General features: G+C 46.6%; 1 protein-coding gene and 1 pseudogene across 3 annotated transcripts in view; one reads left to right on the top strand and one right to left on the bottom strand.

The window, feature by feature from the left end:
- The window catches only part of VSIG10 (V-set and immunoglobulin domain containing 10), a 36,904-nt gene extending 23,756 nt beyond the window's left edge, over window positions 1-13,148 (bottom strand). For 2 of the 3 annotated variants that reach the window (XR_009521673.1, XM_060028086.1), the window contains exons 1-2: window positions 12,743-13,146; window positions 5,419-5,700 (exon numbers count right to left, since the gene is read on the bottom strand). Coding sequence is in view for 2 of the 3 variants with exons in the window: in XM_060028086.1 (XP_059884069.1) it covers window positions 5,419-5,700; window positions 12,743-12,821 (361 nt within the window). In the remaining variant the exon portion in view is untranslated. Of the gene's footprint in view, window positions 1-5,418; window positions 5,701-12,742 lie in introns of all 3 variants that reach the window. The other variant, XM_060028088.1, reaches the window with a different exon arrangement.
- Window positions 8,140-8,393, top strand: LOC132436475 (small ribosomal subunit protein eS27-like; annotated as a pseudogene).
- Window positions 13,149-16,061: the final 2,913 nt, after the last annotated feature.

The following is a 16,061-nucleotide window of genomic DNA, read 5'->3' as shown; positions in this document are numbered from 1 at the left end:
GAAGGTGAGGGAAATTAAGAGGTACAAACTTTCAGTTACAAAATAAATGAGTCATGGGTATGAAACGTCCAGTGCAGGGAATATAGTCAATAATTATGTAATATCTCTGTATGGAGCCAGGTCATAACTAGAGTTATTGTGGTGATCATTTTGAAATGTACAGAAATATCAAATCACTGTGTTGTGTAACAGGAACTAACAATGCTATAGGTCACTTATACTTCAGAAACAAACAAACAAAAAGACTCATAAAAAGAGATCCGATTTGTGGTTATCAGAGGTGAAGAGTAGGAGGGGAACTTGGATGAAGGTAGAAACTTCCAGTTATAAGATAAATAAGTACTACGGATGTAATGTACAACATGATAAATATAATTAACACTGCTGTATGTCATATATAGAAGTTAAGAGAGTAAATCTTAAGAGTTCTCATCACAGGAAATAATTGTTTGCTGTTTAATTTTGTATCTATATGAGGCAATGGATGTTCACTAAACCTATTGCGGTCAACATTTCATGATGTATGTAAGTCAAGTCATTATGCTGGACACCTTAAACTTATACAGTGCTGCATGTCAATCGTACCTCAATAAAGCTGGAAGAAAAAAAATTTTTCTAACAAAACAAGAAAACAAAGTCACGTACAGATAACAACTTGCCACATCTCAGATTTTTTTCCCCTAGCTTCCAAGGCCATGTTAGAATATTTCCAAATTTTTCTCCTTAAGAGACTAAGTTATCAACCATGTCAGTAGAAAGACGGGAAAAGCAAGAGGCACGAAGGTCTTCTTCGAAAAGCCCAGACGTACTCACGGATGGGAACTTGAGATGCATTTTTCCCACAAGAATCCCGTCACCTCCTTAACCAGTTGATGGAGGTAACATGGACCAAGTGCATATACACCGTGTGCCCAACTCTATGCTGAAGTCTGTGCGTGTTTATCTCATGAATGTGTGCAGGGAATCTGTGCCTAGCTTCCACCATTACCCCTGAATTCACAGATGATAAAACTAAGGTTGGAGGAGTTCAAGCGACTTCCCCAAGGTCACAAAGACAACAGCCAGCAGGACCTGCGTTTGAACCCGGGCAGCTGGGCCTCAGAGTGTATGCCCTCAGCCACTCAGCAACATCACCACCCTCCCGGAAGTAGTGGTTGGGTCAAGCCTAATCCATTTTCCTAAATCTTCCATGCAGAAATGAGGGCTGAATTCCAATCTGAGATGCCAAGGCCTCCCCTTCTGCCACTGTCTGAGGAGCAAGAAGGGGCTCCCTGGTGCCCAGAAGGGTCTGGTGTTGGCCCGGGGTCTCTCGTGGAATGGGGACGAGGCCTGACGTTCCAGAGGGCCCTGGTGTCTGTGAAACCGGAGGACACCTGTGCTATGGACCGAACGTTTGTATCCCCCAAAATTCACATGCTGAAGCCTGTCCCCAGTGTGATGGCATCTGGAGGTGGGGCCTTCGGGAGGGGATTAGGTCATGAGAGCAGAGCCCTCATGAATGGGATGAGTGCCCTTATAAGGAGAGACCCCACAGAGCTTGCTTCCTCCCTCTCTGTTCTCCACCAAGGAGAGAAGACACACATCTGCCAACCAGAAAGCAGGCCCTCACCAGATACTGCATCTGCCGGCACCTTGATCTTGGACTTCCCTGCCTCCAGAACTGTGAGGAATAAATGTTTGTTGTTAAACCACCCAGACCATGCTACTTTTGTTATAGCAGCCCAAACTGACTAAGACAGCCTGTGTCCTGTTTTCACGAACAAGCCCTACACCAGTCAGGGACCCCCTATGTTTCCAAATGAAGAAGTTTCCTTAACACAAATCATACCACAGTAACTCAGGGAGCTCAAAACACCATTTGAGTTTAGTGATTTTTTTTTATGTAAATTCACTTTCATCATAAGAAGACCTTGCATTTATCTCCCTACAGGGCAATAATGAAACTAATCCAACCTCCAATAAACTTAGCCAATGATTAATAAGTCAGTGTCAGATAAAATCATCATAAACCGCAGAGAGTGATAATAAAAAAAAAAAAGCCCCCAAAGTTGTAATGCCACCTTACTCCTCTGAGGTCAAAAGCAAAGACACTTATTGACAAGACTGACATGAAGGAATTATTATTATTTTTGGCCGCACCGTGCAGCACGCGGGATCTTAGTTCCCTGACCAAGGATCGAACCCGTGCCCCATGTGTTGGGAGCACAGTCTTAACCACTGGACCTCCAGGGAAGTCCCGAAGGAATTTTTTGTGTGTGGGGGGGTTCATTATTGAAAAAAACCTCTGCCACCACTGACACTCAGAACTGGATGCCAGAAATTCCATCGCTACCCCCTCCAAGGAGTGCAGTAATGGTGGAGAGGGGTATGAAGGTGAGGATGCAGTGAGGAAAGAGGCAGGGTCCTGCTGAGGAAGGTAGGTTTGAGAAGGAAGTAGAGGAGGAGGCTCAAATCTTTCAGAAGCAGCAGCAGCCCAGCCCTGGGGCCTCCTAAGACTGCCATCTCAGGGGAGCACAGTTGCCCGGCTCTCCTGAGCCCTGTTGCGGCCACCACAGGTGCTGATGCAGTCCTCCTTATCCAGGAAGTTGTTCTGCTTCCTTCTGCCCCTGCCGTAAGCAAAGGTCTCGCAGAGCCTGGACTTCGCATTGTAGAAGTACCCAATGAACAGGGCCCTGCAGGGACCCACGTAGGGAGGCTCCAGGCAGAAGGCAGGGTGCAGGGCCTGGGCCTGGTTGCTGTTTTCACCCCCTGGGGTGCTGGCCACCAGGGTGCCCAGGAAGACTAGAAGGGCTGCAGAGAGGCAGAGCTGGCTCATCTTCGTGGCCTTGCAGGAGGGCTTCTCCCGAAGGAATTATTAATTACCGTTTGACAGCTGGAGTGAGGGAGGCCTGTTGGCACCCGCCCATGGGCTCACAGTGAGAACCAATCAGAACTGGGCCAAATTGGGTGACATTTTTTGATACACCCACATTCATTCCTGGCCATTCAGCAATTCATCCATGGCGTCTCCAGACCCAAAAACACTGCATTCGCAAATTCCATAAGCCTTAAGAGCTGGTGGAAAACGTACAAACCATCCAAAAATCTAGACGTGTCCTTGAAGCCTCTCTTTCCTTCATCCTCCACTTCTAATCCACCAGCAAATCTTGCAGGTGTACCTCCAAAATATTTTCTGAACCTGTACATTTTCACCAAGGTCAGTGCTGCTACCCTGACTCTGGCCACTAATATCTTACACCGCCGATTGGCTTCCTTGTGTGGTTTTTTGTTTGTTTCTTTGTTTTTAGTTTCTTTAAGTTCTTTTAAAAGAACTTAATGGAGTATAGTTGCTTTTGGTTTCCTTGTTTCTTATTTTACCAGTCTTTCTTGAGACCGCACACATCCATTCTCCACGTGTAATTCAACTGATACCACATCCCTGCTTGCTTACAGCTCCAGGAGTTCCTCCTGCACCCAGAATAAAATCCCAATTTTTGACCAGGTGTATTAGTGTCCTGGGGCTGCCTTAACAAAGTAAGTCAAACCAGATGGCTTAAAACAACAGAAATTGATTCTACCACTGTTCTGGAGGCCAGAAGTATGAAATCAGGTGCTAGGAGGGCTGTACTCCTCCGAAGGCTCTAGGAGAGAACCCTTCCTTGTCTCTTCCCTGGCTGCTGGTTATGGCCGTCCATCTTTGGCATTCCTTTGCTTGCAGCTACATTACTCCAATCTCTGCTTCTGCCACAGTACGACATTCTCCCTGTGTCTCTGTCTTTGCGTGCATTTTCCTCTTCTTATAAGGATACCAGTCAATTTTAATTAGTGCCCACCCTAATGACCTCATCTTAAGTTGATTATATCTGCAAAGACCCTATTTCCAAATAAGGTCACGTTCACAGGTATCGAGGGTTAGGATTTCAACCTATCTGTCTGGGGGACACAATTCAACCCATAACACCAGTCCTACCCGGCCCCACATGGTCTGGCCCTGGCTTCCATATCTCACACGTCCTGCCCTCTCACACCCAGGGTTCCCACCACACCAGCCTTCTCCTCATCCACAAACGCACCATGTTCAACCCATCTTGCACTAGTTCAATTTCTGCCTGGATCCCTCTCTCTTATCTTCATGTGACTGGCTCCTACGTATCATTCAGCTTCAATGTCACTCTTTCCAAAAGCTCCTCTCTGACCCACCAATGTAAAGTGTTTCAGAGGATCTGATCGCATCACCCCATCTCAATTCTCTGCACAGCACCTGTCACTCTGAAACTGCCTGATGCATTTGTTTACCTGCTTATTGCCTGTCTTCTCCTACTAGGATGTCAGCTCCACACGGGTAGAGACCTTCTCTGACCTGTCCATTCTTGTGGCCCAGTGCCTAGAATAGTGCCTGGCATTGGGCTCTCAATAAATACATATTGACTAAAGGAATGAGTAAATAATTTATAGATGAGAGAATCAAGGAGCAATAGTGATCACATGGGTATTTCTACTCAATGACACACCCTGGGTATAGAATGTGGATATCCCTCTAAACCAGTGACCAACAAATTTTTCTGTAGGGGCCAGAGAGTAAATATTTTAGGTCCTGCAGGACATACAATCAGTGCCACAGCCACTCAGCTCTGAGGTTGTAGCACTAAAGGCAGTCAGAGATAACATGGGAATGAATGAGTGTTGCTGTGTTCAAATAAGACCTTATTTATGGACACCGAAATGTGAATTTCATATAATTTTCACATGTCACAAATATCATTCTTCTTTTGATTTTTTTCAACCGTTAAAAATGTAAAAAAAAAATTTGTCACTTGCAGGCCATACAAAAATAGCAACAGGCTAGAAATGGTCCACAGGTTATGATTTGCCAACCCTTGCTCTAAATTCATGCATATATATTGACAGACTGATTTAGGAAAGACAGTAGTAACAGTAGCTCATACCAAGCCCTGCATTTAGCGCTACAGCATAAGAGCATATACCTGATAAGGTATGCAATGCATTGTCCCCAATTAACAAATAAGAAAAACCAAAGCTACTGAAATACAGAGTTATTAAGCTACTTACTTACTCAAGGTGACCTAGCCTTAGGATTGGAACTCAGTCAGTCTGACTTGATTATGTTATACTCTGACTTTGTTGCATAATAAAATGAGATTGATAGCGAGGATGATATTAACAAGCTAACTAATATGCCAGGAGCATTTACAGCACTGTATATAGATAAACTGGGATCTATTCCTCACAGCAATTCTATGAGGCAAGAATCCCTTTTATCTCCACTATACTGATGAGGAAATAACAGGTATGAGAGGTCATTTAGCTTGCAGGTAGCAGAGCCCAGAATGAAACCCAGGCCATTGACTCCAAAGGCCTCCTCGGGTCCCAGGCTCTGAGCGCCACGCCAGCCAGTCTCAGTCCCCACCCACCACTTACTGGCCACCTGCAGCCACACCTGGAACCACCGAGTCTCGTTCAGGACCTCCCAGCAGGTGTAGTTCCCTTCATCCTGCAGGCTCAGCGCCTCCACGTGCAGGGAGCTGGCATTCACCAGAGAGAAGCGTGGCTGGGCTGGCGGGAGGCTGGAATTGGAGGACAGGAGGAAGACAGGCTCCGAGTCATTGCGGTACCAGGTTATGAGGCCCCTCGGTCCCAAGATGTTGCCACAGCGCAGCGTGATATTCTCGTGAACTTCTCCAATGACGACAGCCTCCAGTCCTGAGTGAGGAAAGGTCAGGCAGTTACCACCTTTTTTTTTTTTTTTGCGGTACGCGGGCCTCTCACTGTTGTGGCCTCTGCCGTTGCGGAGCACAGGCTCCGGACACGCAGGCTCAGCGGCCATGGCTCATGGGCCCAGCCGCTCCGCGGCATGTGGGATCTTTCTGGACCAGGGCACGAACCCGTGTCCCCTGCAATGGCAGGCGGACTCTCAACCACTGCACCACCAGGGAAGCCCCACCTTTCTTGATCTCCCTTTTTGCACAGTCCCTCTTCATTAAGATTTTTTAAAAATCAGGCATGTGTTTTTGAGATGCAATAACACACAGAGCCCCACCCTGTCGGGATAATTGGCCAGTACCTGACAGTAATGAACTTGTGGTGAATCACAATTGCAAACAGCCCTAATAACCCCCTCTCCCCACTATCCATGCCCTTCACAATGTCACTCTGTGGCACCCTCCCACTCTGACTCTGGCAGGGCCATGTGACTTGCTCTGGTCAAAGGGGTGTTAGTAAATGCGGTTCAAGCAGAGGCTTAAAAAGCACTGGTGTAATTGGGCTTTGCTCACTCTCACCTTCTGCCACCACCCTGAGAAGGACATGCCTACCTTATGTGCCAGGGGGAGGATGACAACTATATGGTGCAGTCCCCAGTTGTCTCAATCCTCCCAGCTGTGGCCATTCTAGATCAGTCTTCAGCCACTCAGTGGACGCCCAGACATGTGAGTGAGCCCAGGCAAGATCAGCAGAGCCAACTGACCAACCATGCCAGACCCTTGAGCAATAAGCCCTTATTGCCATTTTGTCATTGTTTGTTATGCAGCATTGCTGTGGTAATAAATAACTGATACAGGACCCCAGTGGTTTTATTTGCCTAGCAATCCAGAAGAGGGGAAGGAAGAGGGCTTTGGCTTTGTTCCCTCTTTCCTGCTGCTCTCTCTGTCTCTCTCCATCTCGAGTCCAGTGCAAGACCTCTTAGCAGCTCCAGGCAAGAACAAGCTCACGGTGAGGACTTTGGGGCATGCTCTGTGCCAGGCACTGGGGAGCTAATGGTGGGCAAAACAGAGACCACCAGGATCTCACAGTCTAGTGGAGAAAACAGACAATAAACTGGCAATTACAATGCAGTGTGATAAATAACACAACAGTGGCTCAGAGAAGGGGCTCCTAAGTCCAGCTGTGGTTTTTGTCAGGGAAGCTTCCTCCAGGAAGCCATACTGAGATCTGATGGACAGGAAAGAATTAGCCAGGTGAAGGTGAAGCTGGGGTTCCCAGGCAGAAGGAAAAGCCCAGATCAGCAGCAGCACTGTTAGAAATGCAGATTATCAGGTCCCACCCAGAACATCTAAATCAGAAACAAACCAGGGGTGGGTGGTGGAAGGTAGAACTTTGCACTTTAACAAGCCCTCCAGGTGATTCTGATGCTCATTCAAGACTGACAAATGCTGGGACTTCCCTGGTGGTCCAGCAGTTAAGACTCCCGCTCCCAGTGCAGGGAGCCTGGGTTTGATCCCTGATCAGGGAACTAGATCCTACATTCCACAACTAAAAGATCCCGTGTGCTGCAACTAAGACCTGGCACAGCTGAATAAACGTTTTTTAAAAATTAAACAAAAAAGACTGACAAATGCTAAGGCAATTGATTTGGCATAAGACTGCCACCAGGTAAACAGAAGCGAATGCAGCCAGTTTTGCTGAGAAGTGTCACAATTTTCCAGCCCCCTCCACAATCAGTGCCCAAATACAAGGTCTCTTACTCAGGCTGTCACATTCAATAGATGAGAGAAGTGTGATGCAAAGAAGGGAAGTGGGCTGGCCCAAAGTCCTACAATGAGAAGGGAGCAGCATGCAACTAGAGTCTAGATTTCTCCATTCAGTTCTTTTCCCACCACATCAGAAGTTTTCAAAGTACGTGAATATATTGGGGTTTTGTGAAAGATGATATTTCATTACAAAATAAACTGCCTTCAACAGTGGTATTGGGACAATCAGATTTCCATATGCAAAAGAATGAAGTTGGATCCCTTACCTCACATCATATACAAAAATTAACTCAAAATCAGGAGTCCCCTGGCGGTCCAGTGGTTAGGACTCAGCACTTTCACTGCCATGGCCCAGGTTCAGTCACTGGTCAGGGAACTAAGATCCCGCAAGCTGAGTGGCAAGGTCAAAAAAACAAAAAAAAATTAACTCAAAATAGACCATAGATCTATATGTAAGAGCTAAAACTATAAAATTCTTAGAAAAAAAAACAAAAGAATAAATCTTTGTGATTTGGGGTTAAGCGATGTTTTCTTAGATATGATACCAAAAGTAAAGTGACAAAAGAAAAATAGATCAACTGGACTTCATCAAAATTAAAACTTTTGTGCTGCAAAGGACACCATCAAGAAAGTGAAAAGACCTTTCCAGCGGTGACGATCTACCCATGAGAACATGCTTCTCGCAAAGGATCTCCTTCATCCCTCTCTGGAAGAGGAGAAGAAACACAAGAAGAAGCGCCTGGTGCAGAGCCCCAGTTCCTATTTCACGGACGTGAAATGTCGAGGATGCTATAAAATCAGCACCATCTTTAGCCATATGCACAGACAGTAGTTTTGTGTGTTGGCTGCTCCACTGTCCTCTGCCAGCCTACAGGAGGAAAAGCAAGGCTTACAGAAGGATGCTCCTTTAGACGGAAGCAGTATTAAAAGCGCCCTGAGGGAGGAGATATAGGGATATATGTATATGTATAGCTGATTCACTTTGTTATAAAGCAGAAACTAACACACCATTGTAAAGCAATTATACTCCAATAAAGATGTTAAAAATAAATAATTAAAAAAAAAATTTCCCTGAATCAAGATGAATGGGAAACCATCCCAATAAACACAGTTTGGATACCAAAAAAAAAAAAGTGAAAAGATAACCCACAGACTGGGAGAAAATATTTGCAAATCACATCTGAGAAGGGATTTGTATCCAGAATATATAAAGAACTCTCACAACTCAACAATAAGAAGACAACTAATACATTTTAAAAATGGGCAAAGGATTTGAATAGACATTTCTCTAAAAGATAGACAAAAGGTCAATACACACATGAAAAGATGCTCATCATTAGTCACTAGAGAAAGGCAAATCAAAACCACGTTAAAGGGCTTCCCTGGTGGCGCAGTGGTTGAGAGTCCCCCTGCAGATGCAGGGGACACGGGTTCGTGCCCTGGTCTGGGAAGATCCCACATGCCACGGAGCGGCTGGGCCCATGAGCCATGGCCGCTGGGCCTGTGCGTCCGGAGCCTGTGCTCCACAGCGGGAGAGGCCACAGCGGTGAGGGGCCCACGTAGAGCAAAATACAAACAAACAAAAAAAAAAACCTAACACTTCACACCCACTAGAATGGCTAAAATCAATGACAATAACAAGTGTTGGCAAAGATGTGGAGAAACTGGAACCATTATACATTGTTAATAGGATTTTTAAATGGTGCAGCTACACTGGTAAAGAGTTTGGCATTTCCTCACAAGGTTAAAATTATCATATGACTCAGCAATTCCACTCCTAGGTGTATATCCAAGAGAAATGAAAACATATCTACACAAAAACTTGTACATGCATGCTCACAGTTATTCATAACAGCCAAAAGGTGGAAACAACCCAAATGCCCATCAGCTGATGAATGGATAAATAAAATGTGGTATATCCATACAACGGGAATATTATTAGGCTATAAAAAGGCCGAATGCTACAGCATGGATGAATCTTGAAAACACTATGCTAAGTGAAAGAAGGCAGTCATAAAAGACAACATATTGTGTGATTCCACTTATATGAAATGTCCAAATAGGCAAATCTATGGAGATAGAAAGTAGATTAGCTATTGTCTAGAGCTGGGGAAGTGGCTTGTCTGGGGATGGGGGCGGGTAGTGACGAGTGACTGTTAATACTTAAGTAGTGGCCTTCTCTTTGCAGTGATGAATTAGTGTTCTGGAATTAGTGGTAATGGTTGCATAATCTTGTGAATATACTAAACACCACTGAATTGTACAGTTTAAAAGGGTGAAGTGTATGCTATGTAAATTATATCTCAATTAGGTTGTTATAAAAAAATTAACTGCTACCTGCCTTTGGAATACCTTCCCTTTCATAAAAGAAAGAGTAACAGTTATCTGTATTTGGCCTTTTGTCTGGTTAGAAGGGGATCCCTCTGAAAGATCAGTCAGCCTGGAGCCACAGGACGTTCTGACTTTTTCCCCATTTTGGCCACACCATTCCCCAAAGCCAGGGCAAGATGGAAAAAAAAAAATTCTAAGCCACTTGCTGGAAGGCAGAAAATGTCACCTAATGCTAGAGATTCTGAAACAAGCAAGAAACGCTTCTGAACAATCACTTTAAAAAGCAAGTGAGAATTATTTTTAAACAATTAGGCCTGGGGACCCAAGTTCTCAGTGGCAATCCCCACTGAGGAGAGAAGTACGGGAGAATTACAGATGCAACGTGTGTTCACGAGATCTGCAGACCTGCCCCTTCCCCGGCTCCTTGGCAAAAGCCCTGGCGAAACTTTAGTCTTGGAACTTGAGCTAACATCGTCTTCTTCTCCAAGGAGTAGAATGACATAACCACAAAATACACCATTTTAAGGCATTTCACTTCTCCTGGCTTTGCTCACTCCATTCTTTTTAACCACTGCAAGTGACCTTAGAGATCCTTCAGTCCTGAGGTTAAAGGTGAGGGCAGGCTGAGTCAGGGCTCAGTGGAGAAGAATTACAGTCATCAATTAGTGATGTCTGACATGGACAAGGAATGAGTGGTCCCTGAGGGTGCACTAGTTCCATGATTGATCATCCTAAACCCCCTCATTTTACAGTTGAGAAAACTGAGGTTCAGAAAGATTAAGTGATTTACTTAAGGTCCCACACAAGCCATTGTGAGAGCTGGGACTGCTATTCAGGTCTTCAATGCTCCAGGTCACAGGAAGTTACTCTGGTCTCCCAACCAGAAGGGTGAGACAATAAGACACAGTAACAATTTGTGTTACTAGAAGTCGTCCACCAGGTGCCCAGAGGGTCCCCGAAGGTCCCCCAACCTTAAATGCAGAATACGGACCAAAGGAAGGGGCAATAGAAGCGACCATGTCCCAGCGCTGCCTTCATATTATCATTTACAGAGTTGACATTGTACTCAAACATTTATTTTTTTCCCTACCAACCTTTCCCCCGGAATGACCCCAGGTTTACAACCTGAGGTGACAGTGGGGGGCATGAACATTGTCCAGAGTTAAGTGACAGGAGAAAGACAATATTTTCCCCCCAGACAACTTCCGACTTGAAAAACAAAGAACAAAAATACAAAGGTGTAGTACAGGGGTCTCTACTCAATGATCTGTGGTGACCTAAATGGGAAGGAAATCTAAAAAAGAGGGGATACGTGTATACTTACAGCTGATTCACTTTGCTGCACAGCAGAAACTAACACAACGTTGTAAAGCAACTATACTCCAATAAAAATTAATAAAAAATAATAAAAGTTTAAAAGATAAAATAAATAAAAAACCAAAAATACATCAAGCGAGGCAAGCCCCCTGGCACTGTACACAAAGGTGAACTTGGCCTGGGCATCAAAATAACTGGGCATGGCAGTGGAGGAAGCCTCCCTGTGAGGTGAGCTGTAGCCAGTTCATTCCAGTACAGATTTCAGCTCAGGGTTCTGATGTCCCGAGGCCCTTGATATTCACAGTGCGGTACACGCTGCACACAGCTGGGGAAAAGGGAATACACAATCACCTTTAACTTTCAGGGTCGGCCAGTTGGAGGCCGTGTGTCCGCTTCTCCTCCTCACAGCACAGTGACCACTAAGTATATGCCTGGAGGGGCCAGCAGGTCATGTCCATGGCTGTAGCGGGCCAGGGGTAAGTACTGCAGCAGGGAGAGGGGGAACCAATTTGCAGTCACCTGCCCGAGATGAAAATGGGTAACCACTGCTCAGTTCCACGTGGGAAAGCAGGCCATGTGCTGCCAGATCCTCAGAGTTTTCCATTTAAACGAGAAATCTAGCTCATGAGAAATTTTACTATTTTTAAATAATTGCTAAAAACAAAGCAAAATAAAAACATGGGAGAGCCTCACAATTAGGAAGTTTGGGCACTTGCTGCTAGGAAGCTCGGGGTAGGGCAGGCAATTCCTCTAGGAACCTACAAGAGATCAGCTGGGTGTGCTGGACTGGGTAACCCTGAAAATAGGACTCTGCAAGTATTCTGGGAAACTGCATCTCCTTTCCCTCAACCCGAGTCCTCTCACATGCATTCGCTGGTGAATTAAATTCAAAAGTAATTTTTCAATCTTTTTAAAATTCTATATGTTTTTGTAAGCAACCCTCTATTCTTTATTGTTACAAGGCAGAGCAGAGATGAACCGTTTAAGACCTTTCGCCAATCATGTCAAGTGTAAGAGGTGATGTCAAGTGTAGGGGAAGTTTTCTGTAAGTCTGAAATTATTTCAAAGTAAAAGTTTTGTTTTGTTTTGTTATTTAAGTGAAGGAGAAAAGCACAACTTTGCGACAGTCCACACAGGTCGGCTTGCAGGAGTGTGTAGGGAAATTCACAGGTTACAGGTGCAAGTTCAACCTTGGGCAGAGGGAGGAGAGGAAAATAAAGGAGCCTCGAATGTGAGAACCATCGCAGCACGTAAAACCAGAACGCGAATTTACATCCGACGCTTAAAAAAAATAAAAATAAATATTTTACGCCTCTTCAATTTTCCCATCTTCAAAACTCCCATCTTCGATTTCCCCAATTTTCCCATCACCTCTCCGCAGGCCCCTCGAGCCTCGCCGGCTGCCCACTCCAAGGGTGGGGATGTCTCGCCTTCTATCAAGCGTCCGGGAAAATTCCTTCCTGCAAAAAGCCAAGCTGCAAGCAGGAAACTCAAGATCCTCCCGGGGCGACTTCGGGGCCGCGGCACAATTGGATCCGGCAGAGTCGGAGGGAACTCGGTCCCCGGCTCTCCCTCCCCACCGTTGACTGGCAAAACTCAACTTTTCCCTCCAGATTGCAGCCCCTTACCTGCGGCGACCCAGCGGGCCAGTAGCGCCCCGAGGCAGACGAGGACCCGAGGCTCGGACGCCCGGACGCCTGCGGCCATCTCGCCCCAGATGCGCGCAGGGGCCCCTCGGGAAACGCAGGCTCCGGTTTGGCTGGGTGCGCGCCCCCAAGGACTCCTGCTCCTGCGGTAGTACTGAGTGCTCCTCCCAAGTCCTCGGAACGACAGAGTAACTCCACTTTCCGCAACCCCCAGGAAGGATGCTTGGGGTGAGCCCGATGTCAGGGTCTGGGAGCTGCGCTGGGCTCCGAGCGCGATTCTCTCTCCCGAGCGCCCGGCCCGGGGTGGGAGGGCGCACCCCGCCCCCTGCGCCCGCCACCCACTCCCGCTGGCGGAAAACAACAGGAGCTAGGCTCCCTCCCGCCCATCCAGGCGGGAGCCCAACTTCCTCTACCTTGGCCCGGGAGGAGGGCTTTACGCAAAGGGCGCACGCCGGGGCGCGCCGAGCCGGGTCGGGGCAGGCCTGGGGAGGAGCACAGACGCTGGTCCCTCCCCGAGCCCACTCAGCCGGGCTGGGCCGGGCAAAGGCCTGCGGCTGCTGCAGGACGGCACCCTCGCCCCGGCCCGCCGGCTGCTACCTCCCGGGCGCTCCGGATGCGGCGCCCGGAGGAGCGTCGCGAGCCGGAGGGGTCGCCTGCCAAGGGGCAGAATTCAGGGTCCCCTCGGCTTAGCTGTTCTAGGGATTCTTAGTTGTTTTCCTGTGCCCCGGGCGGACGCCAGGGCCGCCATCGCTGCCGTTCTCTACCCTTTGCAGAAGGAAGGCAAGTCTAGAGCAGGAGAAAGATGATCCCTTAGACCTTCCAGCCAAGAGCAGCCACGAGACTCTGGTCCTCCGGTTAACTGGCTGAGACCACACAGTAAGAGCCAGGGCAGCGGAACTGGGTTCCGGGAGCTTTTTTGTTTTTCCTTTTTAGTTCCCCCACCCCCATCCAGTCTGGTTCCCAGAGAACTTCATTCCCAGCCTAAAATCCCCCTCTTCCTGCCACACCCCCATCCCAGCCTTCTGTCCTAGGGAAAACACGGTTATGATACACTCAGGAAGAGCTGATCCTTGAAACAGCCCTACCAGAAACTTCCTCTTGAAAGAAACAAAACTGCAACTAATAGAGTGAAATATTAACCGTAGACTCTAGGAAGTGGATATGGGAGTGTTCCCCTTCTTTGGATTTTTCTATGTTTGAACATTTCCCCCTCATCTCATCATAAAATGTTGGGGAAAAAACAAACAATGCTATTAAGAAAATCATTCGATCTGTTGCCCAAAGGCCCCTTACTGAAATACGTTTTCCATGAGGAAATCCTCTTGAAACCACTAAAAGTGTATGTTTCACCCATGAACTGAGCCATGATGCTGCACAGTTCCTTTTTTTCCTCTTCTGCTCAATGATTTTACCTCTTCAGCCAGCTCCTCAAAGTTTTCCTCCTTCCTCTCCCCCTTTTGTTTCTGTTTTTCATCTTTTACTTGGTGATGGAAAGTAAAGTATGTCCAGGACACACGGTCCTGTCTTCCCCGTGCCCGGCACCTCGGTTACCACCCAATATATATTTGTTAAATAGACCGATGAAAGTTGATTGGTTTTGATATTGAAGCTGCTCAAGCTTTCCTGACAAACACCTCACATCCTCACCTGAAGTTAACAAGATATAAGTACAATTAATAAGTGGCAAGTTTTCAGCTGAGGGTCTGGAATTTTCTGTGACCCTACTGGTGCCTCACAGGGGGACTTGCTCAGAGCACACCCTCCTGGTATATTTGCTGAATCAAATGGACAGTCTCTTGACCAGTTCTCCACTCCTACAAGGATCAACCTCCCACAGGATATTTTACAACAGTGATTAGAGCACCTCACATTTGCATAGCTGGGGCCTTTTTCTAAAGCAGTTTTAGAAACTTAATCCCACTGGGCCCTCCCTCCAACCCTTGGACCTAAAGACTCATTCAATCCCATTTTACAAGTGAGAAACCCACAGCTAGGAAGTTAAGCTCCAGGTCACAAAGCCGGTTGGTGGTAAAGCCAGGTCTGGAACCCATGTCTGTCTGACTCCAATTCCTGCCAAACCAAGTTCCAATCTTGTCACTTACACAAAGGCTGCCATGGTCTTGTCTACCTGAAAGAAAAATGTGCAATGTAAAAGTTGTGAGTTAAGTTGAATTTCGAGACCTTACTGTGGACCACAGCCCCAGAGACAGTCTCTCAGTTAGCTCTGAGGAACCACTCGAAGAGGTAAGGTACAATCCAGGATGTATATGATCTTTTTCGCTGGGAAAAACATGTAGTCAAGCATCAAAAGATTACTGATAACAACAAAGAACAGACATCTTAAGTTAATGATTTTAGCATTTTTCTATGTACGGAAAGATGCAAGAATTGGGGGTCATTTGAAAGTTTTCCTTAGATATGCATCTTAACCATTTAGGGGCCTGTATATCCAAAGCACAGAATGTTTCCTGTTTTCTCCATCCTGAATTCCCCAGAGGTTGCACTGTTGTGGGCCACTGCAGTGGCTAGCGGCTTAATCCTTGTAGAACTGGAATGGCAGGCAGTATTTTTTTCTTTATAGCCTGGATGTTTTGGATGTCACCAGACCAGCAGACATGGGCATTTCCCTGAGCAGGGCTCAAAGGAAGCCTCCAGACGACTCAGTGTGGGACAGAGCTGGCCCAGGAAGCACCCACTCTCTCTGGTTTGGGGAAGGCTGCTGCTGACTCTGAGACAGGACTTGTTAGGAAGTGCCCTGCCGTAACATCCAGTTGTGTTTCAGGCCACTCTGGACAGTGGAAAATGCCCTACCTAGAACAGTGACATTGGGGGTGAGTTGGGGGTTCACTGTGGGGTCTCTAGCAAGGTAGGGGTCTTTCAAAGCCCTAGTTTCACCTATCTGCACCTTATAGTCAATGTTTACCTCATGGGATGGCCGTGAAGATAAAGTAAGGGACTCAAAAGTCTTTAAAGCATCGCTTTGGGGTCTGTCATTTGAGATGCGCCCCAACAGAACCTGTCAGGACTCCTAAATCCTGCAACCAGATATTAAACATGAGGCTCAAACACCTCTCAGCTCAGCCTGCTACACATGGCTGTTTTTGTTTTGTTTCATTTTCGCCTCCCAAGAATTGAAAAAACTTACTCTATTTTAGGTGCTTTTTGTCCATTCATTCATTACCCTTCCCAATTGACATATGGCTCAGAGCGGCCAATTTACATCTCAAGTAGATGGGGGAGTCTGGATTTGAACCCAGGTCTGAGGGAGTGTCATCTTTTTTTTTTTTTCTTTTGGCCACGC

Source organism: Delphinus delphis, chromosome 13 (assembly GCF_949987515.2).
Source record: "Delphinus delphis chromosome 13, mDelDel1.2, whole genome shotgun sequence".
Taxonomy (NCBI): Eukaryota; Metazoa; Chordata; class Mammalia; order Artiodactyla; family Delphinidae; genus Delphinus; species Delphinus delphis.
This window is presented reverse-complemented; position numbering and strand designations above follow the sequence as displayed.